This window comes from Lutra lutra, chromosome 2 (genome assembly GCF_902655055.1).
Source record: "Lutra lutra chromosome 2, mLutLut1.2, whole genome shotgun sequence".
In the NCBI taxonomy this organism is placed as follows: Eukaryota; Metazoa; Chordata; class Mammalia; order Carnivora; family Mustelidae; genus Lutra; species Lutra lutra.
Window position 1 is genome coordinate 15,672,700 of NC_062279.1, and position 13,051 is coordinate 15,685,750.

General features: G+C 47.0%; 1 protein-coding gene across 4 annotated transcripts in view; it reads right to left on the bottom strand.

Moving 5' to 3' along the window:
* Positions 1-2,043: 2,043 nt before the first annotated feature.
* The window catches only part of ACSL1 (acyl-CoA synthetase long chain family member 1), a 65,404-nt gene continuing 54,396 nt past the window's right edge, over positions 2,044-13,051 (bottom strand). For all 4 annotated transcript variants that reach the window (XM_047714753.1, XM_047714743.1, XM_047714771.1 and 1 more), the window contains 9 exons: positions 11,807-11,941; positions 10,806-10,901; positions 10,073-10,145; positions 8,311-8,399; positions 7,172-7,288; positions 5,661-5,804; positions 4,274-4,375; positions 4,095-4,166; positions 2,044-3,731 (listed from right to left, as the gene is read on the bottom strand). In XM_047714753.1, the coding sequence (XP_047570709.1) occupies positions 3,591-3,731; positions 4,095-4,166; positions 4,274-4,375; positions 5,661-5,804; positions 7,172-7,288; positions 8,311-8,399; positions 10,073-10,145; positions 10,806-10,901; positions 11,807-11,941 (969 nt within the window). In that variant the 3' untranslated portion in view covers positions 2,044-3,590. The remainder of the gene's footprint in view (positions 3,732-4,094; positions 4,167-4,273; positions 4,376-5,660; positions 5,805-7,171; positions 7,289-8,310; positions 8,400-10,072; positions 10,146-10,805; positions 10,902-11,806; positions 11,942-13,051) is intronic.

Below are 13,051 nucleotides of genomic sequence, written 5' to 3' on the forward strand. Positions count from 1 at the left end.
GGCCAACAGGATGGCAATTCCTCAACAAATAAAGCATAGAATTACCACATATATGACCCAGCAATTCCATTTCCTGGTACACACCCAAAGAATTGAAAGCAGGGACTAAAACAGGTATCTGTACACCCATGCTCAGTTATTCTCAATAGCTATTATTAATCTCAATAGTATTAATAGTAATTACTATTAATAGTATTATTAGTATTAGTAATTAGTCTTTATTAGTATTATTAATTAGTGGTTACTAATAGTGTTAATTAACAGTACTAATAGTATTAATCTCAATAGCATTATTCTCAATAGCTAAAGGGTATGAACCACTTGAATGCCCATCACCAAAGAAAGAGATACAGAGAATGTGGGCTGTGCCTACCACGGACTACTACTGAGCCTTAAAAAGGAAGGAAACCGGGTGATGGGCATGACGGAGGACAGGTAATGTGATGAGCACTGGGTGTTACATGCAACTAATGAATCATTGAACACTACCTCAAACACTAACGATGTACTGCACAGTGGCTAACTGAAAGTAATAAAAGATCAAAGGGAATTAGTAAGTGTAACAAAGAGTATCTATGGTCCTTCAAAGAGGCCAGAGGTTACTGCTTTGAATTTGTCATGAAGGAAATATGCTCTTGGCCCAATAAATTGCCCTGGCACTAAATAAAAGTTACTATCATAATAAAAAATAAACAAAATGAAATAAATAAAAAGGAAGGAAATTCTGACCCGTGCTAAACCATGGATGGACACGGAGGGTAGTACGATAAGGGAGTTAACCAGTCCCAAAGACAGACACACTGTAGGATTTACCTGCAGGGGAATGCACAGAGACAGTGAGGATAACAGTGGTTGCCAGGGGCTGGGGGGGCAGGGAATGGAAGTTAGTGGTTAATGAGCAGAGTTTCCCATTTACAGGATAAAGTGTTCTGTGGACAGAAGGGGCTGATGGTTGGACATCAACATGAATGCACTTAATGCCTCCAAACTGGGTTCTTAAAAAGTAATTAAGATGAGGGGCGCCTGGGTGGCTCCGTCAATTAAGCATCTGCCTTTGGCTTGGGTCATGATATCAGGGTCCCACGATCAGGTCCCGCATCGGGCTCCCTGCTCAGCGGGGAGTCTGCTTCTTCCTCTCTGTCTGCCCCCCGCCCCTCACTCATGCTCTCTCTCTCAAATCAACAAATAAAATCTTTAAAAAAGTAACTAAGATGATACATGTTATGTGTGTTTTACCATTTTTTTTAAAAAAAAAAAAAGAATAAAACCCAGCATGAACCTCAACCTCATCCCAGGAGAAGCTTTGTTCAAAATTGCAAGCATTTGTTCACAGGAGATTAAATGAACGCCTACTGGTTTGCAGGCTGTGTTGGGTGCTAAGGGAGGGAAAAGACAGGTCGTGCCCAGTGGGAAGACGTCACACTTCCCTCAGCTCAGGGGAAGAGGGAGAGAAAGGGGAGACAGCTATTGACTCAAATGAAAGGCACAATGGCTCACCAGAGATATGTGAACAGGCCTTAAGTTTTAGAGGAAAAAAAACGAACATCTCCACACCAAACAGGAGATTCAGGGGAGGGAGGCAGATTTCAACACCTCAGACTACCTAAGGAACCGGGGCTGACTGGCGAACACCTACAGAAGAGGAAATCTTGACGATGATAGAGTAGCGTGGACACCAGAGGAAAAGGAAAGAGAATAGGTTGGCTGCTGCAATTGAGACATCTTCTAGAACAGTGCTTAGTAAGAGAACTACTAAAATACACAGAATTAAATCCCCCACAGAACCACCAACTACAGCCAATGTCTCCGGAAACAGAGCTTCCCAGCAAAGAATTTGCATTTCTAAGAATATCCGTATTATGCATACCATGGTTTTCTTCCGTGCAACGTAGCAGGGCAGTTGCCAGAGAACCCTGAGGTCCCCGGTCACCCTATGGGGGTGTCAGGGAAGCCGCGGGAGGATGGGTCTGTGGCCCAGGGTCCTTTCTGCTCGGTGCCTGCGCGCACCCAAGCCCTGACAGGAAAAGAGAAGCTTTCACTCACTTGAAATGCAGAAATATTTATTTTGGTTTCCTTCATTGTTTTTTGGAAATTCTGTTTTGGTTTATAAAACATAGAAATAGCCAACACTTAAAGCAAACATTCAAAACCCCAAGGTGACAAATTATTGACTTTTTGTGCAATTAAGAACACACGGATGAAGTTAGGCTACCCAATAGTGTTACTACGGTGACAATCCTTCAGGGCCAACCCTGTCGTGCTTGGGTAATACACAGACTCTCACAAACCCCAAACCAGCTGCTTTCAGTGTGTACATGACAACTTCATTCGGTCACACGTGGCAAAGACTTGCAGTAAAGTGAAATGCAGCTAACTTCCAAATTAACTTTAAAAAGAACAAAACAAAACAAAAAAAATCCCTTGAGAAGTGAATCCCAGAAAATGAGTTTTCCAGATTTCTACACCCTAGAATTTTGGCTTGTCGAACACATTTCATAAAAATCAGGTAGCACTGTAAGACCATTCGTTCTCACTGTCCACTTCGTTAAGTGCCCAAGCGTACCTACTCCCTTAATAGGCTTAAAGACATGCCCTGCCTGAGAATTGATCTGGGGGTGGGAAAAAGCCACTTAATCACAACACAATCTTTTGATATGAAAACCACATTAAAAATCAGCCATCACAAAGAATGACTGTTTCGGCGGAGATAAAGGGGGACAGTTCACTAGGCATCACAGTTGAGCATGGTCGATCCAGGTAATTATTTCCTTCTTGAAATGCTTGTCCTCACTGCAGAGTCTAAGGCAGATTTTTTAATAACCCCTGGGAAGGGATCGGTGAGGGGGGAGGGAATTGGGTCTGGAGAAGAGGATCTGAGAACATTCTGCTCTGTGGGCACCGGAAGCCGTTCGCTCAGGTGAGCAGCCGTTCATCTGAGACCCGGCGTCTGTGCTGGTCTGAGTGGGATCTGTTCTCTCCTTCGCCGGGAACCTTCTGCTCCTCCGGGACAAGAGGGACCGTGGAGAAGTCTGGCTGCTCTGAGACCCGGTCGGAGTGCGTGTGAGGCGGGGAAGGGGAGGAGGCAGGGATTAAGAAAGAATCTCTGGTCCACTTGTGACGTCCTCCAGCTGGGACAGTCCTTGCTTTTAAGGGACAGCTTCCCTCCAGTGCACTGTACTTTGCAGAGCAGCAGAACACCTGCAGGATTTGCAGCAAGTAGCAGACATCTCGGAAATAGCAAAGTCATAACCCCTTAGTTAGAAAAACAGGGAGACAGAAGTTTTCACCCGTCTTTTTTTTTTTTTTTTTTTTAAATAGCGAGGAAGTTTCAAATAACTTAGCCCATGGATAGTTTCCCCTTGACAATTTTAAGGCTCATTTAGGAAATTGTGTATCACCATAAACACGGTCTGCAACAGGAGGTGACTGTAAGGCAGTGTTCCGTTTCCTCTAATGTTCCTATGACGAGAACCCCGAATGCACAAGTCAAACATGGGCGCTCCCTTTCCTACGTGCGCTCTAGTCAAGATTACCGCCGCGAAGGCCAGCAGCTCCAGGAGACGGCGGAGGTGGGCGGCTTCGTCCTCGCATTAAACTTTGATGGTGGAATAAAGTTCATCTATCTGTGACCTAAAATAATTCCGAAGCTCAGGCCGTTTTGCCTTCATCGTTGGGGTCAGGAGGCCGTTGTCGATGGAAAATAATTCAGGGTGAAGACTAATGCCTTTGACCTGCAAATAAATGAGGCCATTAAAGCAAAACCTAGGGCCGAGGGAACCCGGGCCTTAAAGCCTGTTGGTCGGAAGGGATGGAGACCTTGTGGCCATCCAGTCCCTCCTGGGTCTCAGGCCAGCGGCTCACTCAAACACAGGGCAGGAGCTGCTCCCAGGACAGGCCCCGGGCTTGGATCCTGACCTCCAGGAAAAGAGCATGCCTGCCCTCGGTTACAGAAATCCCTCCCTGGGCCAACGCTCGCCCTTTGTCATTCCTCGTGGGTTTCTTTAGGTCCACTTGAGCTCCATACCTATTCATACAAAATCCTCAGGTCAGACATGGGTTTTGTAGGGGTGCAGGCTCCGTGATGCCAATCTTACCTGTTCAAATGGCTTCAGGCCGGAATCCTTCCCAAGCCTCACCATGTCCTCCAGGATGGCTTTTTTGACGTCCTAGGAAGGTGAGAAAACGACAGGTTTGCTGTGTTGGTGGTCTCTGAAGGCACGCCCTGTGCCAAGCCAAGGTCCAAGGAGGCCGACCACACGCTCCCGAGCCTTACCTTGTTCCTGCACAGTTCTTCAAAGGAACCTTCGAATCCTTTCTTTCGGGCCCAGGGACATAATGTCTCAACATCTGGTACCACAATTGCTATGAGAAATGCCTTTAACACAGACAAGTGAGTTATTAGGCGGCTTGATCCAGATGTGCTGAAATAGTGATTCTTTGTCATTTAGCATGAGATCTGGAAGAATCTGACAGAAGTTACAGACCCTCCCTTCAGAACATATTATCAGCCCCAGGAGTCTACTGCGCCCAGGTTCAGCGCTCCCAGCTCTAAAATACAGATGGCATCAGGAATTTTTCAATTAAATATCTTAAAAAGGACCCCTGGGAATCAAAATCTAACGAAACCCTAATTTTCACTTTAGTGCGCATGCACGTGCATGTGTGTGCATGTATACAGTTTAATAAAACAGTCAAATAAGCAGTGAGACCACAGACATCAATAACTGCTTTAAAAAGGAGAGAAAAAAACTTATACAGATTCATTTTTTTAGGTCTCCAATGCCACATCTTTTACAATTTAGTAACAATAAAACTACATAAAAGTCGACGGTATTTAAGATTATACGTTAAAGGGAGATGCCTGGATGGCTCAGTTGGTTAAGCGTCTGCCTTCGGCTCAGGTCATGATCCCAGGGTCCTGGGATCGAGTCCTGCATCGGGCTCCCTGCTCAGTGGGGAGTCTGCTCCTCCCTCTCCCTCTGCCTGCTGCTCCCCATTCTTGCACTCTCTCTCTCTCTGTCAAATGAATAAAATCTTAAAAAAAAAAAAAAAGATTCTAGGTCAAAGAAAAACAGGTGCCTTTCTTATAAGATAATATTCTTCAACAAGTATTTAAAAGTCTCAAGATTTGTAAAAAGATTAGCTTTCAGGGGACAAGGCCCTTTTCTCTTCCCTGACACCACCTACTTGACGTTTTGGCAATGAGACGCTCCGGTCTCTGACCTTGGTTTCCAACTGTACGTATTTACTGGCATTTACCAGCTCACAACCCGCACTGCTCACACACACAACTTTGGAGACACAGCACAAATACGATGGGTTTAATATATTGAAAATTCTAAACTTCCTTATAATCAACCCAGCAATATCTCCTTTCATAGTTTAAATTTAGAAGCAGATTTTACCCACCCCCTAGTATCCTTATCCAGCTGCCCTTGGTATGCCAGAACACCCTAGGTGAAATAAAAATATGGGATTTAAAGAGAAAAATTTTTCTGGATGAGAAATGCCAAGCAGCAAACCCCGATAATATTCCAGCACATCACACGAGAAAGGCAATTCAGTCCTCACTGCAGACCTTCCATTGCCCTGCAAAAGCCCGGAGTTTGAGGCCCCGGCCACGCCCATGCAACTCCGCTCACCGCCCCAAACGTGCGTACCTGCAAGCTTTCTCCGTGGACAAACACCTGAGCGACAGGCTCACTCCGCACGTAGATGTTCTCGATCTTCTCAGGTGCTATGTATTCTCCCTGTGCCAGTTTGAATATGTGCTTTTTCCTGTCGATGATCTTCAAGGTACCATTCTGTGTATGAGAGGGTGGGGAGGGGAGGTGCTGTGAGAGGGTGGGTGGGAGGGGCACGGGGGGCTCACTCCTGGGCCCTGGGGCAGGTCCATCAGGCCCACGCTGGGACTGTGGGAAGGATACAACCCCTGCACCAGACGTGCCAAATGCCACCGTGTCCCCTCTGGTGGTCAAAACCCACCCCCAGGGGCCTTCCTGTGGTTCCAAAAGTCGGCTACAGGGAAATTTCTCTGGTTCTGGCACATTGGTCCTGTACTACGTCCCCAAGTAGCAGACTGAGGTCAAGGAGATGATGAAATGTGTTCATCAGAGCCCGAGCCCGAACCGGACTAATGCTTAATCCCTCTTGAACTTGAAAGAAGGGACTTAATGTATTTCGGAACACCTTGGTATTCTGAAGTCTGAATTAGCTGGGTGGGGAGGGGGAGCATTTTTCAAATCCGTAAAAATTGCCGGGAGTCTCATGCACCTTAAATCTACAAGAACGGGACAATGCAATGATAAAATCATGCAATGATAAAACTGGCCTAAGCCATTTCAGTAATAGCAGTTCAACACAGGGACGACTTAGAAGAAGCAAGTCCGAATTGGTCCCGGCCAGCCAAACTGGTCAAACCCACGGTTGTGGTTTCTTTTAGGCTCTTTTCCCTCCTCTGATGGACCCCGGCATTTGTCTACAGTAATAATCCTGAGACTACATTCAAAGGCGTTGGCCTAACCCGTGGGACACTTACCTATTTTTTTTTTTTTTTTAAAGATTTTACTTATTTATTTGTCAGAGGGAGAGAGAGAGAGCGAGAGTGAGCACAAGCAGATAGAGAGGCAGGCAGAGACAGAGGGAGAAGCAGGCTCCCTGGCGAGCAAGGAGCCCGATGTGGGACTCGATCCCAGGACTCTGGGATCATGACCTGAGCTGAAGGCAGCCGCTTAACCAACTGAGCCAGCCAGGCGTCCCCACACTTACCTATTTTTAAGGGGAGGGCAAGCCTAAGAAACACACATGCTCGCGACTTCTTGCCCACCACACCTCCTTCCTGGCCGTCGACCACAACGTACCCTGTACCTTCTGGAACTAGGGCCTTCACGTGGAGGCCCAGCACTGACACAGAAAAAGCCATACACCGTTCTCTCTGGATTTGAATGGGAAGCAGCCATCAGAATTGATGTCACACATCAAAACCAAACATACTCGCTACATTTCAAGTGAAAACCCTACCCAGGCACCCTATGAACAGAATAAAGCTGTTCCCTGCAGGAGATGGAAGAGCCTCCCACTACCCGCTTCTGCAGGGAAGGGGAAAGTGAGGTAGCACAACAGCAACGGGCAGAAGAAAAGTATCTGAGAACGGGGGGAAGGGAGAGCTTACGGGAAGCCACTTTCCAATGTCCCCCGTGTGTAACCAGCCGTCTTTATCCAGAACTTCTGCTGTTTTTGCTGGGTCCTTCAAGTAGCCTTTAAATACATTTGGCCCTTTCACACACACCTGAAGAGAGAAAGATCGGGAGCGGGGGTGGTTGGGGGGAAGTGGAGGGTGGAGGCCGAAAGTTCCAGTTAGGACTCAGGTAGGCATCGGAGACTGAATGTACAGCCCAGTGACCTCCGCCCACACAGACTTGTGACTGTATTTCATAGCTAAAAGATGAGATCTTCAGAGTTCTCAACATAAGACCCCCCCCAAAAAAATAAATAAATAAAAATAAAATCTTTTTTTTTTTTTTTTTTTTTTTTTTTTTTTTTTGGTTTTCCTTGTATCTCTGTGAGATGATAGAATATGAAGGAGACTTATTGTGGGGAGTAATCACTCCACCATAGATGGATGTCAAATCATTATGCCATTTCCTTTCAACGCATACAGCGTGTATGTCAATGACATCTTGATAGAACTGTGGGGGACAAAGGTGATCTGTAAAGAGCATTTACAGGGGCGGGGGGGATTCTATGGAGAAAATGTGTGTGTGTGTGTGTGTGTGTGTGTGTGTGTTGCGTATCTCAACCTTTAGTGGGAAGCCCTGAATTCCACGATCCAGAGGAAGCTAGCAGGGAACCACACTGGGACCCTGGAGGTTCATCCAATGCCTCTGGTCCCCTTACCCTAACGACATCAGTCGCAGTCAAGCTATAGGGCTGATGACTGCCTGAGGTTCCGGCTCAAAGCCCCAAAGAGGAGGAAATCACTCTGAAGTCATCAGCTTTCCTTCCACTAGCCAGTGGCTCACTAATAGGTCTCCAGGGCCATGAGTTGTCAGGAACTGTGCTCCAGGCCTTTGGGCACAGGAGCCTTTGCACGGTCTCGAGCCCAAGTCCCTGCGATGTCTGGTGGAAGAGACGTGCATGGTCCCCTCCCACATAAGGGTACCTTCAAAGAGAAGCCTGTTTGATCCAGGATCGCCAAGAACATCAAGCTCGGTGGCTTTACGTGACGCTGCCGGCAAGCGGCCGAACTATCAGAGGGAATGGCAGTGTGGGTGAACGACTTGCGAGGGATGGGAGGGGGGTGCCACTCACCTCGCCCTCGCCCTTGGAAGCCAAGTAGTTCATCTCTTCCACGTCCACGAGTTTTATAAGGTTGCAAGGCATTGGAGCGCCAACATGGCCTGCGTGGAAAATAAAAGAATGATCATTCCCAGGAGGACTCCTACTACCCTTAAGCCAAATGACTTTTATGGCCAACAGGCCCGCTCAGGAGGAGAACAGCTGGTGTAAATGTCTGTCTGCAGCGACGACAGCCTGTCTCCCCCGGTAAGTGAGCATAGACAGTGTATTTCCAGAATAGAGACAAACATTCAAAAGTCTCTTAGGACCTTTCCCCAGTTTGAGGCCCCAAATTATTTTTTCAGAGTATAAGTACTCGGGCTGTGGACTGAGGGTTTCTACAAATTCCTGGAAGCAAGCATTCCAAAACCTTTACCAGGTTCCTATGATCTGATGGCCTGCGCTCACTGTTTGCCCCGTCTCCCTCACTCAGACTCCTCTACTCCCTACTTCCTCTAAGAAGAGAAAACACACAGCTTTGGCAACTGGATTACTCTCTCGACGTCACCTGGTTCTGACCAAGATGGTCTTCACTTCCTTAAGTATAGGGGAACACGTTTTAGATTTAAGTTTATTAAGATAGGATGGTGGGGAGGGGGTTGGGGGGCTCAGTCGGTTGGGCATCTGCCTTCGGCTCAGGCCATGATCCTGGGGTCCTGGGATGGAGCCCCACATCTGGCTCCCTGCTCCTCCCTCTCCTCCTCGATCATGCTCTCTCTCACTATCTCTTTCTCTCTCTCTCAAATAAATAAGTAAAACCTTAAAAAAAAAAATCTCATTCTCACAGTTAACTCAACTCTCCTGCCAGAAGTTGCTAGGATTGGGTTGTCTTTTTCCAAACAAACAATAGAAATGAGATAGGTTTTAAGAGCAACACAAATAATTCCTTCTATGTTTTAATAATGTCTGTATAAAGAGATCACTGTTCGAGATTCTCTAGCCTGGTAAGGAACCAGTGGTTAAGAATTAAACCACGAAGAAGGTTCAGAGACCCTCAGTACGAGTCCCAGCAGAATTGTGCTCCTACAGTCTGGACATGAGAATCCAAGTTCCCAGACGGTGCTCACATTTATGCTACAGCAAATATGTCAGCGGCGTTTGCCTACCAGAGTGTAGAATGTACCACTGGGTCAGACCTGGGGTGGGATTCTGGCTAGGTAAGTTCCTATACACTGTTTATGTGCTTTTCCACCAACGATCACTTCCTGTCAGAGGGAGCAGGACTTGGGCCCCAAGGACGCTCCTGGGATGAAACCACTGACATGCTCAAGGACAACTGGTCCACTGGGTAATTTCTGTTTCTGCCTCTCCTTATGCCTTTTGGGAGAAATGCCATCTTTCTTTCTCTCTGTGGGCTCAACTCCCAGCCCAGCACCCAGTGTAAACTTGAGTCAAATTTACCAGCAAATAATTTGACCCAAATCTATTCCCAGAAAGCTCTGTGAGGACAAATGTTCTGAACCCGGTGCAAAGGGCTTTCATCCCTCAGCCGTCAGCTTCAGATTCTAGGTGAATCTCTACCACCACCCACCTTCCGACTGGTCCTCCAAGCACAGGCGCTCTGCCACAGCAGCCCTTTTCCATGAGGATCCCTGATTTACAAGGCCATTTGCCCCAAGGCTTGATCACCCGAGACACAGAACTTCCGTTGTTCAAAGGACCAAGGACAAACCCAATTCTAAGAATTCCCATCAGAATAAGGAGATTCCCATAAGGAGTGTCCCACGGCTCGTACCTGCTGTCCAGTCCCCAGGCACAGTCAGGCAGCAGCCGGCAGTGCACTCAGTCTGTCCGTAGCCTTCATAAAACTGGACCACCAAAAGACAAAACGTTAGTAAAGACAACAGTCACACTGTTCTGCAAGGGCACAAATCAGGACGTTCTTCTCATTCCTGAGTGATGGCTAACCGTGGCAACATGTCTCTTTTTAAAATCTGTTCAGAACTACTACGACGGCACCCAAAGATCTCCCCCCAAACCTGAAACCCTGGCCGCTGTCCACAGTCATCTTCTACTTGCCCTCCTACAGACAGGCGAGGGGGACACTGACATGGCCTGACAGGTCACACTGCACATGACCTGCCCAGGAAGGCACTCGCTCTGTCTGCTCATGGCTGTGCCCCACACCTATCCTGTTAGTCACCTGGTCCCTGCTGCCTCCCCGCGCCCTTCAAGGTAGGTTCTCCCCAGGGTTTGCAGGTTAGCTCCTCACTTGCAACCCATCCCCATCCCCTTAGGCCTGATGAAAGGTTAGTTTCCTGGCTGGTACTTCCCCCAGTCTGTGGTGGCCACAGATACATTACCTCCTGCCCAGGGGACAAGACAGATACACTCCTGTCTCCAAGCAACCTGGGAATAACATGCTCTTCCAAAACAAAATAAGACACCTGCTTATAAGAATGCCTTTGTGGAGAGGAGAGACTTGGGCTGGCAAAAGAGACAAGGAGCAGAAGGGACGCCCACCTCACCTGACAGCCGAGTGCTGCTCTCAGAAACGTCAGCACAGTGGCGGACACGGGCGCGGCTCCTGTGATCATCAGCCTGACTTTTCCTCCCAGGCTCGACTTGCAAGGCAAGGAGAGGGGAGACAGTGAGGGGCCAATAGCTGCACGTGGGTGGGTTCCTCAAAGACCCCTTCTGGAAACCCAGTCCCCGGATCCACCAGCTCCTTCTCTGCAGGCCGCACAGAGAACTCTCGGGTGTTTGAAAGAGGAAGGCCTGGCCGTAGCTGGTTGCCCCCTGAGGCTACCCCCTTCTCTCTCAACACTAGCCAACCCCTCTACCTGCAGGTATTTTGAAGGAATTAGAACAAGACTGTGGTGGGCTTGGAGGCAACCACCACACTGGGGCATTTTGCAGGACACAGTATCATTATTCCATATTCTTAATCACACATGCCTATAAAATGACGACAATCTTGCAGAAAAGGAAAGCAAAATAAAAAATTGGAAAGGCTCAGGCGCCAGTTAAGCGCCTAACTCTTGATTTCGGCTCAGGTCATGAGCTCGGGGTTGTGAGACGGAGCCCCTCGTCAGGCTCTGTGCTCAGCAGAGAGTCTGCTTGAGATTCTCTCTCTCCCTCTCCCTCTGCCCCTGCACTCCTTGTCTCTTTCTCTCTAATAAATAAATCTTTTTTTTTAATTACACCGATAAATCACTGAACACTACATCTGAAACTAATGATATACTCTATATTGGCTAATTGACTTTTAGTTTAAAAAAAAAAAATTAGAAAGGCTCCAATGCCCTGATTCCTTTTTTGCCTCTCCATGTTACCATGTTGTTCAGGTTTGCATGGGATACTGAGGTTTAAGTACTGGCTTTGTCCTTAATTTTTAGAAACGTGTCTGGTTTACTAAAAACGTGCCCTTCTCTCTCAGCTTCATACTGCGCTTTAAGAAAGAGCCCTCACAGACACTCCAAAGGCCACGTGCGTTTCCCCAGGCAGACAAGAGCTGTGAGTGTGTCACCTGTATCTTGTGGAAGATCAGTCTGTCCCACAAGCTGTTGTTTCTAATGATGCCGCTGCGGAGCTCTGCTTCTTTCCTCTTGGAGGCGAAGTCCAGCAGCCACCGTTTCAGCGTGGTGTTTGCCTGCCCAAAAATCTGACGGGTCAAGGAAAAAGAGACTTACAAAATGATGGGGATGGCTAGAATCGAAAAGTCAGATAATAACAAGTGTTGGTGAAGATGTGGGGAAACTGGAGCCCTCAGCCTCTGTAATATGGCATGGTTGCTCTGGAGAATAGACCAGTAGTTCCTTAAATAGTTAAACCCAGAAGTACCATGGGACCCAGCAATTCTGCTCCTAGGTAAGTGCCCAAGAGAAATGAAAATGTTCATTGCATCATTATACATAATGGCCAAAAAGTGACAACAACCCACATGCCCACCAATGCGTGACAGGAGAAATAAAATGTGTTGTAGCCACACGGTGGGATATTACTTGGCCATTAAAAGGGATGAAGTAGAGTCACAGGCCACCACATAGATGAACCTCATGAAAGAAACCCATCACGGAAGAACACGTTCCGTGACTCCATTCATATGAAAGTCTGGAATAGAGAAATCTATAGATTCAAAAATCAGATGCATTTGCTTGGAGTGGAAGGGGATAGAGGTCAGCTACAGGGTTTCTTTCTGAGGTGATAAAAATGGGCTATGGTGATGGTTGCAGAACTCTGTGGATATACCCAAAACCTTTGAATTTTATACTTTAAATGGGTGAATTATATGGAATGTGAATTATATATCTCAGTCAAGCTGTTTTTAAAGGACCATTAAGAAAAAACACCAAAGGTTCTCATAGATCACAGAAGCCCTGCCTTACAATAAAGTTACAATTTCTAGAACCATTTCATAGTTATAGTTCTCATGTGATGCAACTGGCAACTTTATGAGCTAGACAGCAGGGGGAGGAGGTAACAGTCCGTCGTGCAGATGAGAAAATAGAAGCTCTAAAGTGTGTATGGTACAAATAATATGATCTCCCACCTTCCACCTGTATTGGGCCTTCCGGTTTACAAAGTATATTCATGTGTTTTCTCTTCTAATCCTCACCAATGGTTCTATGATATAAATGCATTCTGGTTTTACTGATGGATAAACCACACTTCTGCGAGACCAAGTGTACAGAAGGTATCCGACTGGCCCAATTCGAACCAGAGTCTCGGACTCCCTGTCCAGTGCTCTGTCCCCACTCTGCTGCTCCTTGGA